Source organism: Tupaia chinensis, unplaced genomic scaffold (assembly GCF_000334495.1).
Source record: "Tupaia chinensis unplaced genomic scaffold, TupChi_1.0 Scaffold000085_1, whole genome shotgun sequence".
Classification (NCBI taxonomy): Eukaryota; Metazoa; Chordata; class Mammalia; order Scandentia; family Tupaiidae; genus Tupaia; species Tupaia belangeri.
Window position 1 is genome coordinate 3,039,506 of NW_006159547.1, and position 14,429 is coordinate 3,053,934.

Below are 14,429 nucleotides of genomic sequence, written 5' to 3' on the forward strand. Positions count from 1 at the left end.
AAAAAATTAAAAATTTGTAATTACAGTTCTTTTTAAAAAAAAAAATTACAAAATAGAAAACTGCGCGGCACGGAAAAATCTAGTTCACTGTAGCCATGTGGAACCTTGTCTTCTGCCTGGATGGGAGGAGCAGAGCGAAAATTAACAAGAAAGAAGGCGGAGCTAAGAGCCAGAGAAAAACTGGGCCTTGTTTTTTTTTAAAAAAAGAAAAAAGGGTAAAAAGGAAATATTACCAAAAAAATTAAAAAAAGGGAAGACAGAAGCAGGGAGAGACAGGAACTGAGAGACAGAGAGAGAAGGCTGGGGGTGCAGAGGGGGGCTCCCTACCGCTAGCTCGTTTGTTGGAGGCTGAATTATTAGTAGAAAATCTTCATTCCCTTAAAAATCTAGTTCACTGTAGCCATGTGGAACCTTGTCTTCTGCCGCTAGCTCGTTTGTTGGAGGCTGAATTATTAGTAGAAAATCTTCATTCCCTTAAAAATCTACCATGCTTTCAGTTTTTAACTAGGAAAGAAAAGTGCTGTAACTTTTTGTCTTCGTGGTCTTTTCTTTTTTTTTTTTACTTAACTGATTTTGGATCTTGGATGATTTCATTAATCTTTTTAACTGCGATATAGTATGTAGGCTATAAAATTCCCACGAGGCAGGATTTTTCCTGTCACAGTGCCTTTTTGTACAAAAAAAACCCAAAAAACAAAAGGCATGATGATGACAGATGTCCAACAAATGATTAGTTTTATTTTCCACAAATAATTTTTTTCTGCATACAAAAACAATACATGCTTATTATAAAATATTCAAACATAATAAAATAATATGACTTAGGAAATGAAATTCCACCTCTCCTTTTATCCCTTTTTCCCTAAGACCATTTTTTTTAACAATTTAGTAAATATTTTTCCAGATTTTTTTCCCCATGTGATACACTAATATGAAAGTACTTCAAAAAGTTCTTGGAGGACTGGCAGATGGCGTTAAGGCGTTAGACTCCCGCGTGGCCAACTGTGGTTTAAGTCCTGGACCTGGTGGCTTTCTCTCGCTCTGTATCTCTTTGGTCAAAATGAAGAATAGTGATAAATAAAGTAAATAATTTTTTTAAAGTTCTGGAAAAACTATTTTGTTGCAAAAAATTGAAATCCATGCATAGTTTTGTGTAATCTGCATTTTCCATGAACATTTTGCATGCCTGTCTTAGTTTATAAAATACTTTTCTGATGTCCATTGTGTCCTGCTTTGAATGGGGTTCATGGTCTGTCTTTGCTGTGCAGAGCACTGTACAGTCTATCCCCAGAATACCTTCTGCACTCCTCTCCTGCCGTCTTATTTCTTCACTGCTTTCACCACACCAATCATGCCACCCTGGAGCACTTCCATTTCTCTTTTGATTTTTAGCTTTAGAGAATACCCTTTGATTCATAACTATTACAGACGAGACTGTCAGCATGCTTTCTTTAAACTTTTTTCATATTTAGCATCAATTTTACATTGTTAGGGCATATAACATTTCTATTCAGCTTGTTATTCTATTCTCCAGAATTGTTTTATTTTAGTTACACTGTTAAATATAGTCAGTACTCACTGCCAATTCTTTTGGATGATTTTCAGGGGAAAAGGGGAAAAATGCTTAGGTATGGAGCTCTGTTGATCACAGAATTCCCATAAACTTTGATATGGACTTGTTAATTCTTCTTAATAGAGAATACACATATGACTGGGCTGAACTTGGAAAAGAAGTACCAAGTCTTAAATGCTAATCCAAAGAGAAATAGTTGATTTTCAGTTTTTTTTTTCAGTATTCTGGAGATGTGACATAATTTACCTTTTTTAGTTTTCTGATTTTTATATTTGATTACTAAGAAAAATAATGTAAAATACTCAGAACTAAGAATACATTTAAACATAAAAATTTACATTTTTGTTTTAATTAGATATAAAATTTGGTTGGCTTAAAACTAATGGCATTTGAATTTTCTAATATAGTGGTTCTGAGCTGTCTCTTCCTTGAATATTTGTAGGTAATGTTTACGTTTGAGACATCCCATAGGTAATAGTGACTCAGAGCAGTTATATAGAGCTATGCATTGTTTAACAGTGTACTTAATATAACTCTTGTTTACTCTCTGCCAGTTAGTAAATTAGGTAACATAGTTTGCATTAGAACTGCTTGTTAAATACAGGAATGGGTGATGGGGAAGGAGCAAGAAACTTAATATTTGTTATTATTATTATTTACACAATTTATTTAATCATCATTATTATTATTTACACAATTTATTTAATCATCACAGTGTTCTGCTTTTTTAAAAAATTATTTTTATTTACATGTATTTGTTTATTTATTTATTTGACCAGAGAGAGACAGACTTAGAGAGAGAAAGTGATTAAGCAAGCTGCTAGGTCCAGAATTGAACCATGGTCGGCCATGTGGGAGTCCAGCACCTTTAACCACCGTGCCACCTGCTGACCCCATGACAGGGTTCTTATTAAGACATTGTATTCATATTTTTGATTAGGAAACTGAGGCTCAGAAAATCAAAGTAATTTTGCTCACAATCTCATAGTTATTTATTAAGTGGTAGAGCTAGGAATTCAAAACTATATCTCACTCTAAAGCCTGTGCCTTTCCCCAGACTAGAAGAGTAATAAGTAAATGATGTCATTTCATTTAACAAGTTATTTTTTACCATCTACTCTGCTGGGTAGGAAGAACACAAAGATGAATTTGATATGATTTTTAACTCCCCCTGAGAAACTGCTGTTCTAATTAATCCAAAGCCTCAGGCATGGAGGTTAATCAGTCTAGATTAGAGTGAGTTAGGGAGGGTAATTTCATAGTAAAAAGGTCAGATCATTAAGGCTTAGATGACTGGGGTGGAGATTTGCTTTAGTAAGTGTAAATTTAATTCTGATTTGCTAAAAAGTAAGCAAAAGTTGTGGAAATATCATTTAAAGGAAAGCAAAAAGTTGGGCAGAAGAGGAAAATAGTCGTGGTTTACTGTATGATTTGGTTGGGAATAATATTTATACATATTTATGATAATATAAATATCAAATGTTCATATAATCAAAACTAAAATAGATTTCTTGAGAGACATGAGTAGGAAAAGTGCATATTTGTGATAGGGCAGGAAGAAGAAAGAAGAATTCTCATTTTCATACAGAACAGTCTTAAGAATTTCATGCCTAAGACTGAAAAATCCAAGAGGTAGCAATTGAAGTGTCGTATTTAAAGATATCGAGGTAAATACGAAAGTAATAAGCTAAAAATAGGTGAAAATGGTGGGAAGTGAGATACGGGTTGCCTCATCACATTGTTCTTTTCCACAAACTTTGCAGAATTATTTAAAAATGTACATGCCTAATAATAAAATAGAATAAGTAAAAAATAAACTTTTTTGAGTTTATTAAAAAGTTAGGTCTTTGTTTTGAAATGCCCTGGAATAAATAGGGTTTTGTATTCTCTCCTATCATGCTTTAGTATAAACAAGTGTTTCAGAGACTTAAATCACCTAACCTATCCCTGTGGCTGAAAGATCAGAAATGGTCAAGATCTGGCTACACATTGAAAGGGTGATTAAAATATCTTTAAAGGGAAAACTATAAAAACATTATATGTTAATTGAAATATTTATTGGCAATAATTAGTTTTAACTATTTTTTCAAACTTACTTTTTTTTTGGTTATTATTTGAGAGAGAGATTTTTGCTATCAGGCACGTGTTTTCACCGGACAGACAGTGAGAAACTAACCCCCCGGGGGGATGGTGTGGGGGATAGCTAGGCTGCAATTCCTTCTCTTCCATTCTCCTCTCAGAATTTGGGGCATACACATGTGCCTGGTGAGTTTCAAGCTGCTGGGTCTGGAATTCGAACTGCAGTTGGCCACATGGGAGTCCAGCGCCTTAACCATTTACACCACCTGCTAGCCCCTTTATTATTATTTTTTAATTTGACTAGAGAGAGACAGAGAGAAAGGGAAAGTGAGAAATCAAGCTGCCAGGTCCAGAACTCTTAACTGTGGTCAGTCACGTGAAAGTCCAGTGCCTTATCAACCGTGGCACCTGCTGGCCCCAATAATTAGCTTTATTTTAAAGTTAAGGAAGAGAAAGTTTCATAAATCACCTTATATTGGCTTCTCATTTGATGTGTATATTAGTTTTTTTCCAAATAAATTTAGCTAGGAGCTTATAAAATTTGACTTATAAAATTGTTTTTGTTTTTATTCTATCAGGATGTAGATATGATGGATCAGAATGGAATGACACCTTTGATGTGGGCAGCTTATAGGACACATAGGTATGTAGCCATTGTTCAGACCGATTTCAGCACAATACAGTATGAGACCGGTGATGAGAAACTTGTCACTTACTAACATTTACGGTTGTTATTATGACTATAGTATATATCATAAAATACTTTTTTGTATGTTTTGGTGTCTATATGATTACCTTTCCTGGGAAATTGTAATGTCCTTAATCTAGTCTAACAATTTGAACAAGAAGTTGTCTTATAAAAAGTAGTTAATTTTTTCATGCGAGTTACATATTGGCAAGTGTAATATATTTTAAATTTTAAAAATTTAATTTAATTATATACATATTAATGACATTAATTCTCAGATCAAGAGAATCAGGACCAAGGGTGCTATCCCTTGGAACTATATTCCTTTATATGATATTGTACATATTTAATACTTCATATTAGAATCTTATCTCATTATTGATTATAAAGCTATTGAGTAGATGAGAAGTATTCCAAGATGGAATGAGAATATAATCGCAGTCAGTTTAGTATCTGTAATGATTTCTATAATTGAAATTAGGGTTGTTGTTGTTGTTGTTGTTTTTTTTTCCTTTTCAGTGTGGATCCAACTAGATTGCTTTTAACATTCAATGTTTCAGTTAACCTTGGTGACAAGTATCACAAAAACACTGCTTTGCACTGGGCAGTACTAGCAGGGAATACCACAGTCATTAGTCTTCTTCTGGAAGCTGGAGCTAATGTCGATGCCCAGAATATCAAGGTAAAAATGGCCTATGTGGATGATGTGACATGTGACTACTAATATACGAATTCCTCAATTAAACAGATAGTCTGTCAAAATTGGAAGAAACTTTTTGTTTAAGCTCAACCCATTGCTTCCATGCAATAATTTGTTTTGAAAGATTGCAGTATTCAAGTAGGTTTGTTTTTTTTGTTTGTTTGTTTGGGATTTTTTTGGTGTTCTTTTCACTAGTGAATTCTTCCTGGCTTTTGAAAATTAAATGATGTATTATGTATTTTGATAGATAAAGGGGAATAGTTTTCTATTTTTTTTTCCAAGATCATTACACAGCATATAAGTTTGTGGTTGAACCATATTATATGTGATAAATTTTATTAATTCTTGATGTGGTCATTTATATTTTTAAAGGTCAAGATTTTTCCATTTGATAAAATCCCATGTATTTATAGAAGAACTTTCCCCACCCCAAATGGTAACCTGATCCAAAAATAGTATATAAAACTATTTAAGAACCAAACACAATTAACATTTGTACTCTGAACATTTATAAATTTGCAGACATTTTATGAATACATGCAAGAAGATTCTATTGGTAGACTCAAATTTTGGTTAACCTTTCTCATTTTTAAAGCTTTAAGATCCACTCTGTCTTCAGCAAACAGATTCTGTGAAATAACTTTAAACATCTTTTAATAATGTGCATTGATAAATAACTGTACCCATTGTCAAATGCTCTTTAATTTTGTCTGTAATTCACAGTATTTTTCTGAGTCATATTTCTTAATGTTTTAAGAGATATGTAGTAGTTAAATATGAATGGGTTCGAGCTACAAACTGATCTGAAATGGCCAATCAAAAAGTAGGTTATCTCCTGCTGGATCAGGGCATCTCATTTCTTTATGTTCTGATGAGTAGTTCTTCCTTGATTTAGTTAATTTAAGAAGAGGTTAAACTGTTAAAATGAAGTCACTTAGATAGTTGTATGGAATATAATTTATTTACGATTGTTGCCAATTCCTAGAAGTGAGTCTAATTACAAATACTAATTTTAGTTTAAAGTAAGTAATAATATTAGAAACTGCAAGAACTTGATGAAATCATTTTTTTTTCTTTCTTTCCTTTTTAAAAAATAAATTTAAGTCTTGTCCCCACCCAAAGTGTACAGAATGATCTAGTATTTGCCAGCTCCTGCAAGGAAAGAGGAAAATCAATATACCATAATGCCTGATATGCAACAGGCACTCTTAAGTATTTATTGACTGAATCCATGAAGATTTGTGTAGTCTTGATTTTTACCTTAGTTAGTTTCCATGACCACTAGGATACTTCTCTGCCACTTGAGAAACTATGGTGAGAATTTTTTTCTTTTCCAAACATTTTTAAATAGGGTACTATGAAGCTTAACACTAAGCTGACCCCAGGCCTAAAGGATAAGATTAAGGAAGGAAGAGTTTGACCTGACAGTAACCCTATAAAAGAAAATTATTGAGATTATCTCATGTTTTATTATCTGAATTTCTTTTGAGTGTTATTTTTCTCATCTTTGCTACCAGACATTTAGCTCTAAAATAACCATAAGCTAGGAATACATTTCAAAATATTTAGTGTTATATTATTGAAAAAAATATAACTAATTTCATTAGGGCAAATATTAAGTCTTTGTAGGCCTCCTGCCAATAGCCATATCACTATATTGAAATTTTAGTAATACCAGAGAATTAGACAAGAATATGACTACACAGTTCTGGAATTTGAAACAAGTAGTATGCCTGTTTTTATAATAGAAACAATCCATAGTGAATGTCAACAGAAAGGTCATAGTAAGAGTAGAGCTATTTGAAATTTTTAAATGATTATTGCACTTTATACTTTGAATGTTTTATAGGTTTAGACGCATGAATTATTTGGTACCAAGATAGAATAAAATGGAATGTAGCTTCCTTAACTAGTGTAGTTCATGTGAATACCTTCAAAAATCTACAGTGTTAAATTCATGTATTTTTTTCTAGTCACTTTCTTAGTGTTTTAATTAGTATTTTATTTCATCTGACACATATAATCAAAGTTAGCTATTGGTAAAGAAAATAAAAATTGTAAATATATTTCCGTGGTAGCTTCTGGATTGACCGTGCACTTATGGAAAATATATTTTAAGAAGTTGTTCAATTTACTCAAGTAACATTTATAATTTCAGGGAAAAATTCTCTTCTTATCTACACTGGTGAAAAATTTTATTTTTGTGGGCCAGCATGTGGCATGGTGGTTAAGGCACTGGATTCCCATATGGGAAACTTTGCGATGAGTCTCAACCCAGCAGCTTGAAAAACACACAGGGTGTGTGTGCATGTGTGTCCCAAATCTCGAGAAGATAGTGGAGGAGTAGGGATTGAGATGTGGCCCTCCTCCTTAGAGGATAATTTCTCATTTTCCCTCTCTCTGAGTCTCCTAATGTTCCCTATGGCAAAAATCTAAAAAGATAAAGGACGAATACAGTAGATTTTTGCTTTATGCGTTTTTTATATAATTAGAAGGATGAAGTATGAGATCCCTTTTCTACTGAGATCTGGCATTCTCCATGTATTGTCTAGTTACCACTTTCTAATAGAAACAGTTTATTCATTCAACAAATAACTTGTTCATTGGTGTGGAGTCACAATATTTAAGAAGGATAAAGTTCCTATTCTTTTCTAACTTAAATTCTATTGAGGAAATAAACAAGTAAATTCAAAACAGAAGCAAATTTAATAAACTGGTAGGGTTGAGAGGGCTGTATCAGGTTAGATTGATTGGCAATAACGCTAAGGAGATAACACTTGCCTTGGGAATTATGTGATGGGAAGGGATCAGTTATGCAGAGATTTAGGGAAAAAACTCTTCATCTAGAAGAACAGCAAGTGCAAGGACCTAGCAGAAGTAAGTTTGTTGTGTTTGAGGTGCAGAAATAAGGACACTTGGTCTGAGTACAGTAAGCAAGGGGGTGAAGTTACTTGAGAGAGGGGCAGGTGCCAGATCATTTACTGCCATGATAATGAGCTTTAATTGTATTCTCAGTAATGGGAAACAGTTGGACGGATTTAGATAGGCTGGCTGTGTGATCTGCTTTTTATTTTACGTATATTTGAAAGATTACTTTGGTTGGTGTATGGTGATGCATTGCAGAGTTAAGAAAATGACAAGGTAAGAGATCAGTCTTGCTTTGACTGTTGCAGTAAATTAGGCAAGTGGTGAAGTTACCTTAGCATAAGGTTGAAGAGTAGGGATGGAGAGAAATGAATGGATTTGAAGATGATATATTAGAATAGATATATTAGAATAGAAATGAAAAAGGTAGATTAGATACGGGGGTGAAAGAAAACAGCACCAAGGACTTAGGCTTTGTTTTCAGTAACTGAGCATCTTATGATATCAAACATTGAGGTTATGAAGAATGAAGGAGAAATACCATTGTGTGTGTGTGTGGGGGGGGGAAGTGACAGTTACTGTCTCTTTTTTGGTAATATTGGTAATATTTAATGTTGCCTGTTAGCTGCGTGGAATATTAAGCTAATTAAGTGAACAAATTGCTGCAGTTTTTGAAAGGGAAAAATTCACTAGAATTACCTGGATTTTTTTGGTCCAGGAATTTGATAAAATTTATTTATACCTGTACATTTTTCTGCTTTTCATTTTAAATCTTAGGAAAGACTTGTTGATAGTAAGGAATTAAAACAATAATACTAGCCTGCAAATCTGAATATGGCTTTAATAGGTATCAAAAGTTATATATTTCCAATATGAAAATTAACCTTGTATTGTAACAATGATCAATATATAGCTGTTGATTTTAGTTTATCTTATTCCTTCTAAAATAATTTTCTAAATGAGATTAAGATTAAGTTTCTTAGACATCTATATTTATATTAATTAGTAGTGGGGAATCATCTATGGGCCTTTAAAATTGTTAGAAAAAAGAACAAATACCAGCATTTTTCTGAGAAGAGGATCAGTTCATTACATATGACTCAAAAGAACTTAAGAACCTTGGCCCTAGATCATAGTTATGTATAACAGAAATTTTTCTTAAGTAACAACAATAGGAAGAAAAAGTGATTTGGAGAACTGAGAATAATAGTTTTAAAAAAAACATGGAATTATGCTTATGCAGAGATTCCCTTATATGGTAGTATCTCACTTGTGAATTTTTAAAAAAATACTTTATCCCCTAGACTGAATGTTTGGATATATAGGTAAATTTAGATGAATTGAGTTCGGGGGAATATTAATCTCTGGGTGCTATCCAAGCATTTATAATCTTTTCTTTCTAAAATTCTCAAGGACATCATTTTTAAGCTTGTACAGAATATAAAATTACTGAACTCTGTTAATTAATATATTGAAATGGCCCTGTTTGTTTTCTTGAAGTGAGCTAAAAACTTTCCAGAAAGTAGTTCTTTATATTCTCTTAAGTACCTGACCTACATGGTCTCCAAGGAAGAATTTTCCTTAATGTTGACAGTGAAATTTACCCTTAGTTAGGCAGAATTTCATGTGATCTTCTATCTTAGACATAATGTTTATCTGACCAGAACCCTTGAAGAATTTCTTTATTCTTAGTTACATAGTCTATAAATAACTCCATGTAGAGTCCATCTTGTCATCTTTGTAATTGTTAGTATTATTTACTATTTTGACTAAGACATGGAGTGATCAGATATAGACTTAATTTCAGAACCCTGGTTTTAATATAATTCTTTAAATTAATTGCTGTTTATCTTACCAGCTGAATTAAAGAACTATTAAAAAAAACAGTCAGATGACTAGAGGAGTAGTTGAAAGATTTTTTTAAAGCTCCCTCAATCTTTTTGTCTAGGCAATCCTTAGGTGTCACATGGCCCTCTAGTGGAAGGGATGCTCAGCTGGACCGAGGCAACAGCAGGATATTCTCTGGGAGTTGTTACCCAAGGGATTGCTTTTATTCAGGTAATCTTTATAGTTTGGATTAATTAGCTGGATCTGACTTAGGTGATGAAATTTTGGAATAGGTAAGGAGTTATTTTAAAATCAATATCCCTGTTTATGGAAGATTCACCTAGATTAGCCCATTTCTTATTACATACCATTGATCTTTATATGAAAGGATTGATTAGGCTTTTTTGTTGTTGTTGTTCTGTAATAGTTGTTGCTGTTGGTAGTAGTGGTGTGTGTTTTTTTGTTTGTTTATTTTCACCTTTTAGTATTTTTACTTATTTTAAAGTAAACTACACTCCATACTTGATAAGTAATCATCCTTCATAACTCCCTTGTTCCTGTACTCATTTTCACTTGGTCTTTTGAAATAAAATTTAAATTTTTTTAAAGTAATTTGAATCTATACATTCTTAAATTTTTGGCACACAGCATTTAAAAATTCCTTTTCTACTTCAAGAGTAGATAAATATGGAGAACATTAAATAGAATGGAAATGTAGGTGTCTGATTCATTTGCAAAAGCAGAAATGAGACTTTAAATTAGTAAAGGTAAAAATAATCATTGGTCTAGAATTGAGAAGCTTATTTCTTCTTTTTTCCCTTTATTTATTACATTTTAGTCCTATTTACTTGTATCCCTGACATTCTTTCTTCTTGGGACTAAAGGGAACTGCAAGTTTATAACTTGATCTTCACTATTTTTTATTACTTCTCTGGTTCTCTTTGAAAAGTCTGGATGTGTGAATGAATTTATGATAGATTAAGAATGCCAACATAGTAGTAGTAGTAGTAGAAGTTGATTTTTATTTTTCTTCCCTGTTCTCTTCTCTTCAATGAAATATTATTGTCTTTATTGATTTTTAGCACCAGTGAAATAAAACTGAGAGATTTCTGGCAATTTGGTATTATAGCAGGATGTTTCTGGCAATAAGTCTTACTAATGAAATCCTTAAAGAATATGAAATAACTGATGATCTTAGTGATAGCCTCTGATCCAGCAGGTACTAAAACACCTACTTTTTGATTTGTTCTCTAATATATTGAGATGTAAGCCAAAGTATAATCTATAGAATAAGATGTGAAAATATATTTTCTGATTGTATCTTCAGTGGGAAAGCATAATAAAAAATATGTAATGATTTATTTTCTTTTAGTAATTGATGTCAAAACATTGTTGATTATTAATAGGGTGGTCCATTTATTTTAATGGAAGTTCTTCGTAAGTTAGTAATTAAAATAGTCTACGTTTTCTTTTCTTTTTAATGCAGATTTCTTTTACTTATATTTTCAGGGCGAATCGGCGCTTGATTTGGCAAAGCAGAGAAAAAATGTGTGGATGATCAACCATTTGCAAGAGGCAAGACAAGCAAAAGGATATGACAACCCGTCTTTCCTTAGAAAGTTAAAAGCTGATAAGGTAAACTTATGACTGAAGATTTTTAATATATGATATTTTAAATAAGATTCTTTATACTCAGCATTTATGGCCTTTAATTTTGGCATTTTCCAATGTGATTTTTTAAATGTTATTTCATGGAGGTCAACTGATGTTATGGTGGTTAAGGGTGCTGGACTCCCACATGACTGGCCACGGTTCTAGTCCTGGACCTGGCAGCTTGCTTTCTCACTTTCCCTCCCTGTCTTCTCTTTCTTTCTCTCTCTCTCTCTTCTCTCTTGTTTACTTGCTCTGTTCCTCTCTAGTCAAATTATAATAAATAAGTAAAATACATACATACATATATATATATATCTATATATATATATATGTTATCTCACCCAGAATAAAGTGAAGTTAAATAGCAGAGTTTCTCAAGACTTTTCCTACTTAGTTAGTTAGTTGTCTGAGTTATCTGATAATTAAGAAGAATGGGTATATATGAAATTATTTAAATTTCCACAGGCTAATGAATTAACATACATTTTAGTTCATTGATTCACCTGGCCTTTTATTAGATAAAAATAAAGGATTTTTTTTTCTGTGTATGTTCATTTGTTAGTACGATAATAAATTGTGAAACATCTTAGTCCTAATACATCACTTAAAATTACAACTCCAGTTGTAATTAATTTAAACTTTTCATTCTTCTATGGTATATAACTTTTTTTAAGAAAGAAAACTCACATTCCTGACTTCACTATGGAAAGCCCATTTTAGGTCTTCCATATATCTCCAGTTTTTACACTGTGTGATGGTTGGTATATTTGCCCAATTATAATATTATTTCAAAACTTGGAACTTTTCCCCCAAAGGGAGGTTTCAATAACTTTAAAAAATTATTTCCATTAATAAAGGAAAAATTAACTGACTGACAGTTTTTATGTATCTAAATAATTGACAATATCTGCTGATTTGTCAGTAATCTGCTTGCCAACTTGAGTGACATTCAGTATTAAATATCTTCTGTTCTTACTCAAGTTCAGTGATAATCCTAATTATTTAAATTTAAAACCTATCTCTATTATCAGGAGAGAGAGACAAGTTTTGGATAAAAGGAAGCAAACTTGAAAGCAGTGCCTCTTATTTGTAGGAGTTGAGACTCCCTTAATGATCTAAAAGATCCCTTGGCTTTTATTTAGATATCAGAAGAATTAGATTTAAAGTTTATGAACTTACGTATTTTCAATCCCATAACTGAGAATAGTGAACAATTCTTGCATGTCAACTTTCATTTAACCATTAGTTATGATATAGAAAATGGTTTATGTATTAATTTTGATGTTGTTCTATCCTTTAAGATTTAGAGTAGTTTTGCTCAACAGAATGAAATATGGCTAATGTCTCATGATAGTCTAGCAATAAAAATATTTTGTGTTACTTTGGAAAATATTACGATCTTTGTTCTTTAGTTTTGTCAAATGTATATGTCCTGAAGGTTTATTTACACACACACATATAAATAAAATCAGATGAAAATGACTCATAAATTCTAGATGTTACATTAATACTTAAATAGTGGAATTAATGAGCTATATATCGGATTTATATGTTTGGATATGTTTCTTTTTAAAAAGAAAGCTTCATCAAAATTTAGTTCAGTTTTTTTGTTTCTTTTGTTATTTTTAAAAAGAGAAGTTTTTGCTGTAGGGCTATGTGTCTACCAGAGAGACAATGACAAATATCAAGAGAGAAGGTAAGAAATCACCTCCCAGGGGGATGGCCATGCCACCATCTCTTCTCCTCCATTCTCCTCTTGAGATTTTGGGCACACACACACTTGGGCCCTGCATGAATTTCAAGCCACTGGGTCTGAGACTTGAATTGCAGTTAGCTGTGTGGGAGTCTAGCACCTTAACTATTTATTTTTTAATTTTGATGTGACCACAGAGGGACAGAAAGAGAGTGGGAAAGTGAGAAAGCAAGCTGTCAGGTCTGGGACTTGAACGGCATTGGCCATGTGGGAGTCCAGAGCCCTTAACCACCACTCTACCTGCTGGCTTGGGATTTTCATTTTGAAAAACTATTTTAAAAGCTCTTAAACTTTTAAGGTTTGAAGATTTTTAAACAGGTAAATTTATGGTTAAATAAGTGTTCATTGGTTGATAATAAGTTTGAGATAAGTCTCTAAATTAGTATTTATCAACATTTTAAAATTCATTATTTCATTCATTAACAGTGGAAATCTCATATCTTAATTTGTAATGATTATATGAAAAATAAACCTAGTAAAATGGAGTAGATGTACTTTCCCTATTCCTTCCACTAAGTACAGTTAAAAACCTGTACATTATATACAAAACCAACTTAATAAGGTTCTGAGCGATAGAGAGAAAAAGCAGAATTGCTAGAATGCTCAGGATCTGAAAATTATGTTGAATTCCCTGTTTTTTTTTTTTTAATTTATGTATTCCATATTAGAAGTTGACAAAGTTGGCAACTCAGAATCATAAACAGGTGTTGACCAAAAAAATAAAAGGCCTGAACTAAAACTCTCTCGCCAGAAGCCCGTAAAAGCAAGACAGAACACTTTTAGAATATAACTGCTTTATAACAGCCTAACACTATTAAAAAAAACAAACATACATACACAAAAAATGTGGTTCACCTTAACATCAGTACAGGCCTAGTAGTGAGCCCAGACTTCTACCCTTACCATGTTGTCAGGAGGTGCCCCAGTTTCTTTCCTGGGTTTTTATAAGAGGAGGTTGAAGAGAGTTTAGACTTCAGTCCCCACAGGCTGTTAATGAGGTTCCCTGTCAACCCCCTCCCCCTGTGTCATTGGAGACCACATGGGCAACAATAATGAGGCATTCCTATTCCTTCCTACCTTGTAGTGTCCAGCAGTAATGAGGAGCCCGTTCCTCAGTTATCAGTGGAGGCTGGGTGGAATCCTGGACTACTACTCCATCTAGCATTCATGAGGAAGGACCACTTAATTCCCTGCACCAAGCTGAATCAGAAGAGACCATTTATAAGAAATGGTTCAAGTTCAAGATCCAGAGTATTAGGGACCAGCAGTTAGTGTAATGACTATGTTGCTG

General features: G+C 32.7%; 1 protein-coding gene across 3 annotated transcripts in view; it reads left to right on the forward strand.

The window, feature by feature from the left end:
• The window catches only part of ZDHHC17 (zDHHC palmitoyltransferase 17), a 111,801-nt gene that overhangs the window by 68,345 nt on the left and 29,027 nt on the right, over positions 1-14,429 (forward strand). The window contains exons 6-8 of one of the 3 annotated variants that reach the window (XM_006142853.3): positions 4,231-4,295; positions 4,860-5,022; positions 11,242-11,367. In XM_006142853.3, the coding sequence (XP_006142915.1) occupies positions 4,231-4,295; positions 4,860-5,022; positions 11,242-11,367 (354 nt within the window). Of the gene's footprint in view, positions 1-4,230; positions 4,296-4,859; positions 5,023-9,853; positions 9,964-10,814; positions 10,952-11,241; positions 11,368-14,429 lie in introns of those variants that run through there. The other 2 variants (XM_027769704.1, XM_027769706.1) reach the window with 2 other exon arrangements.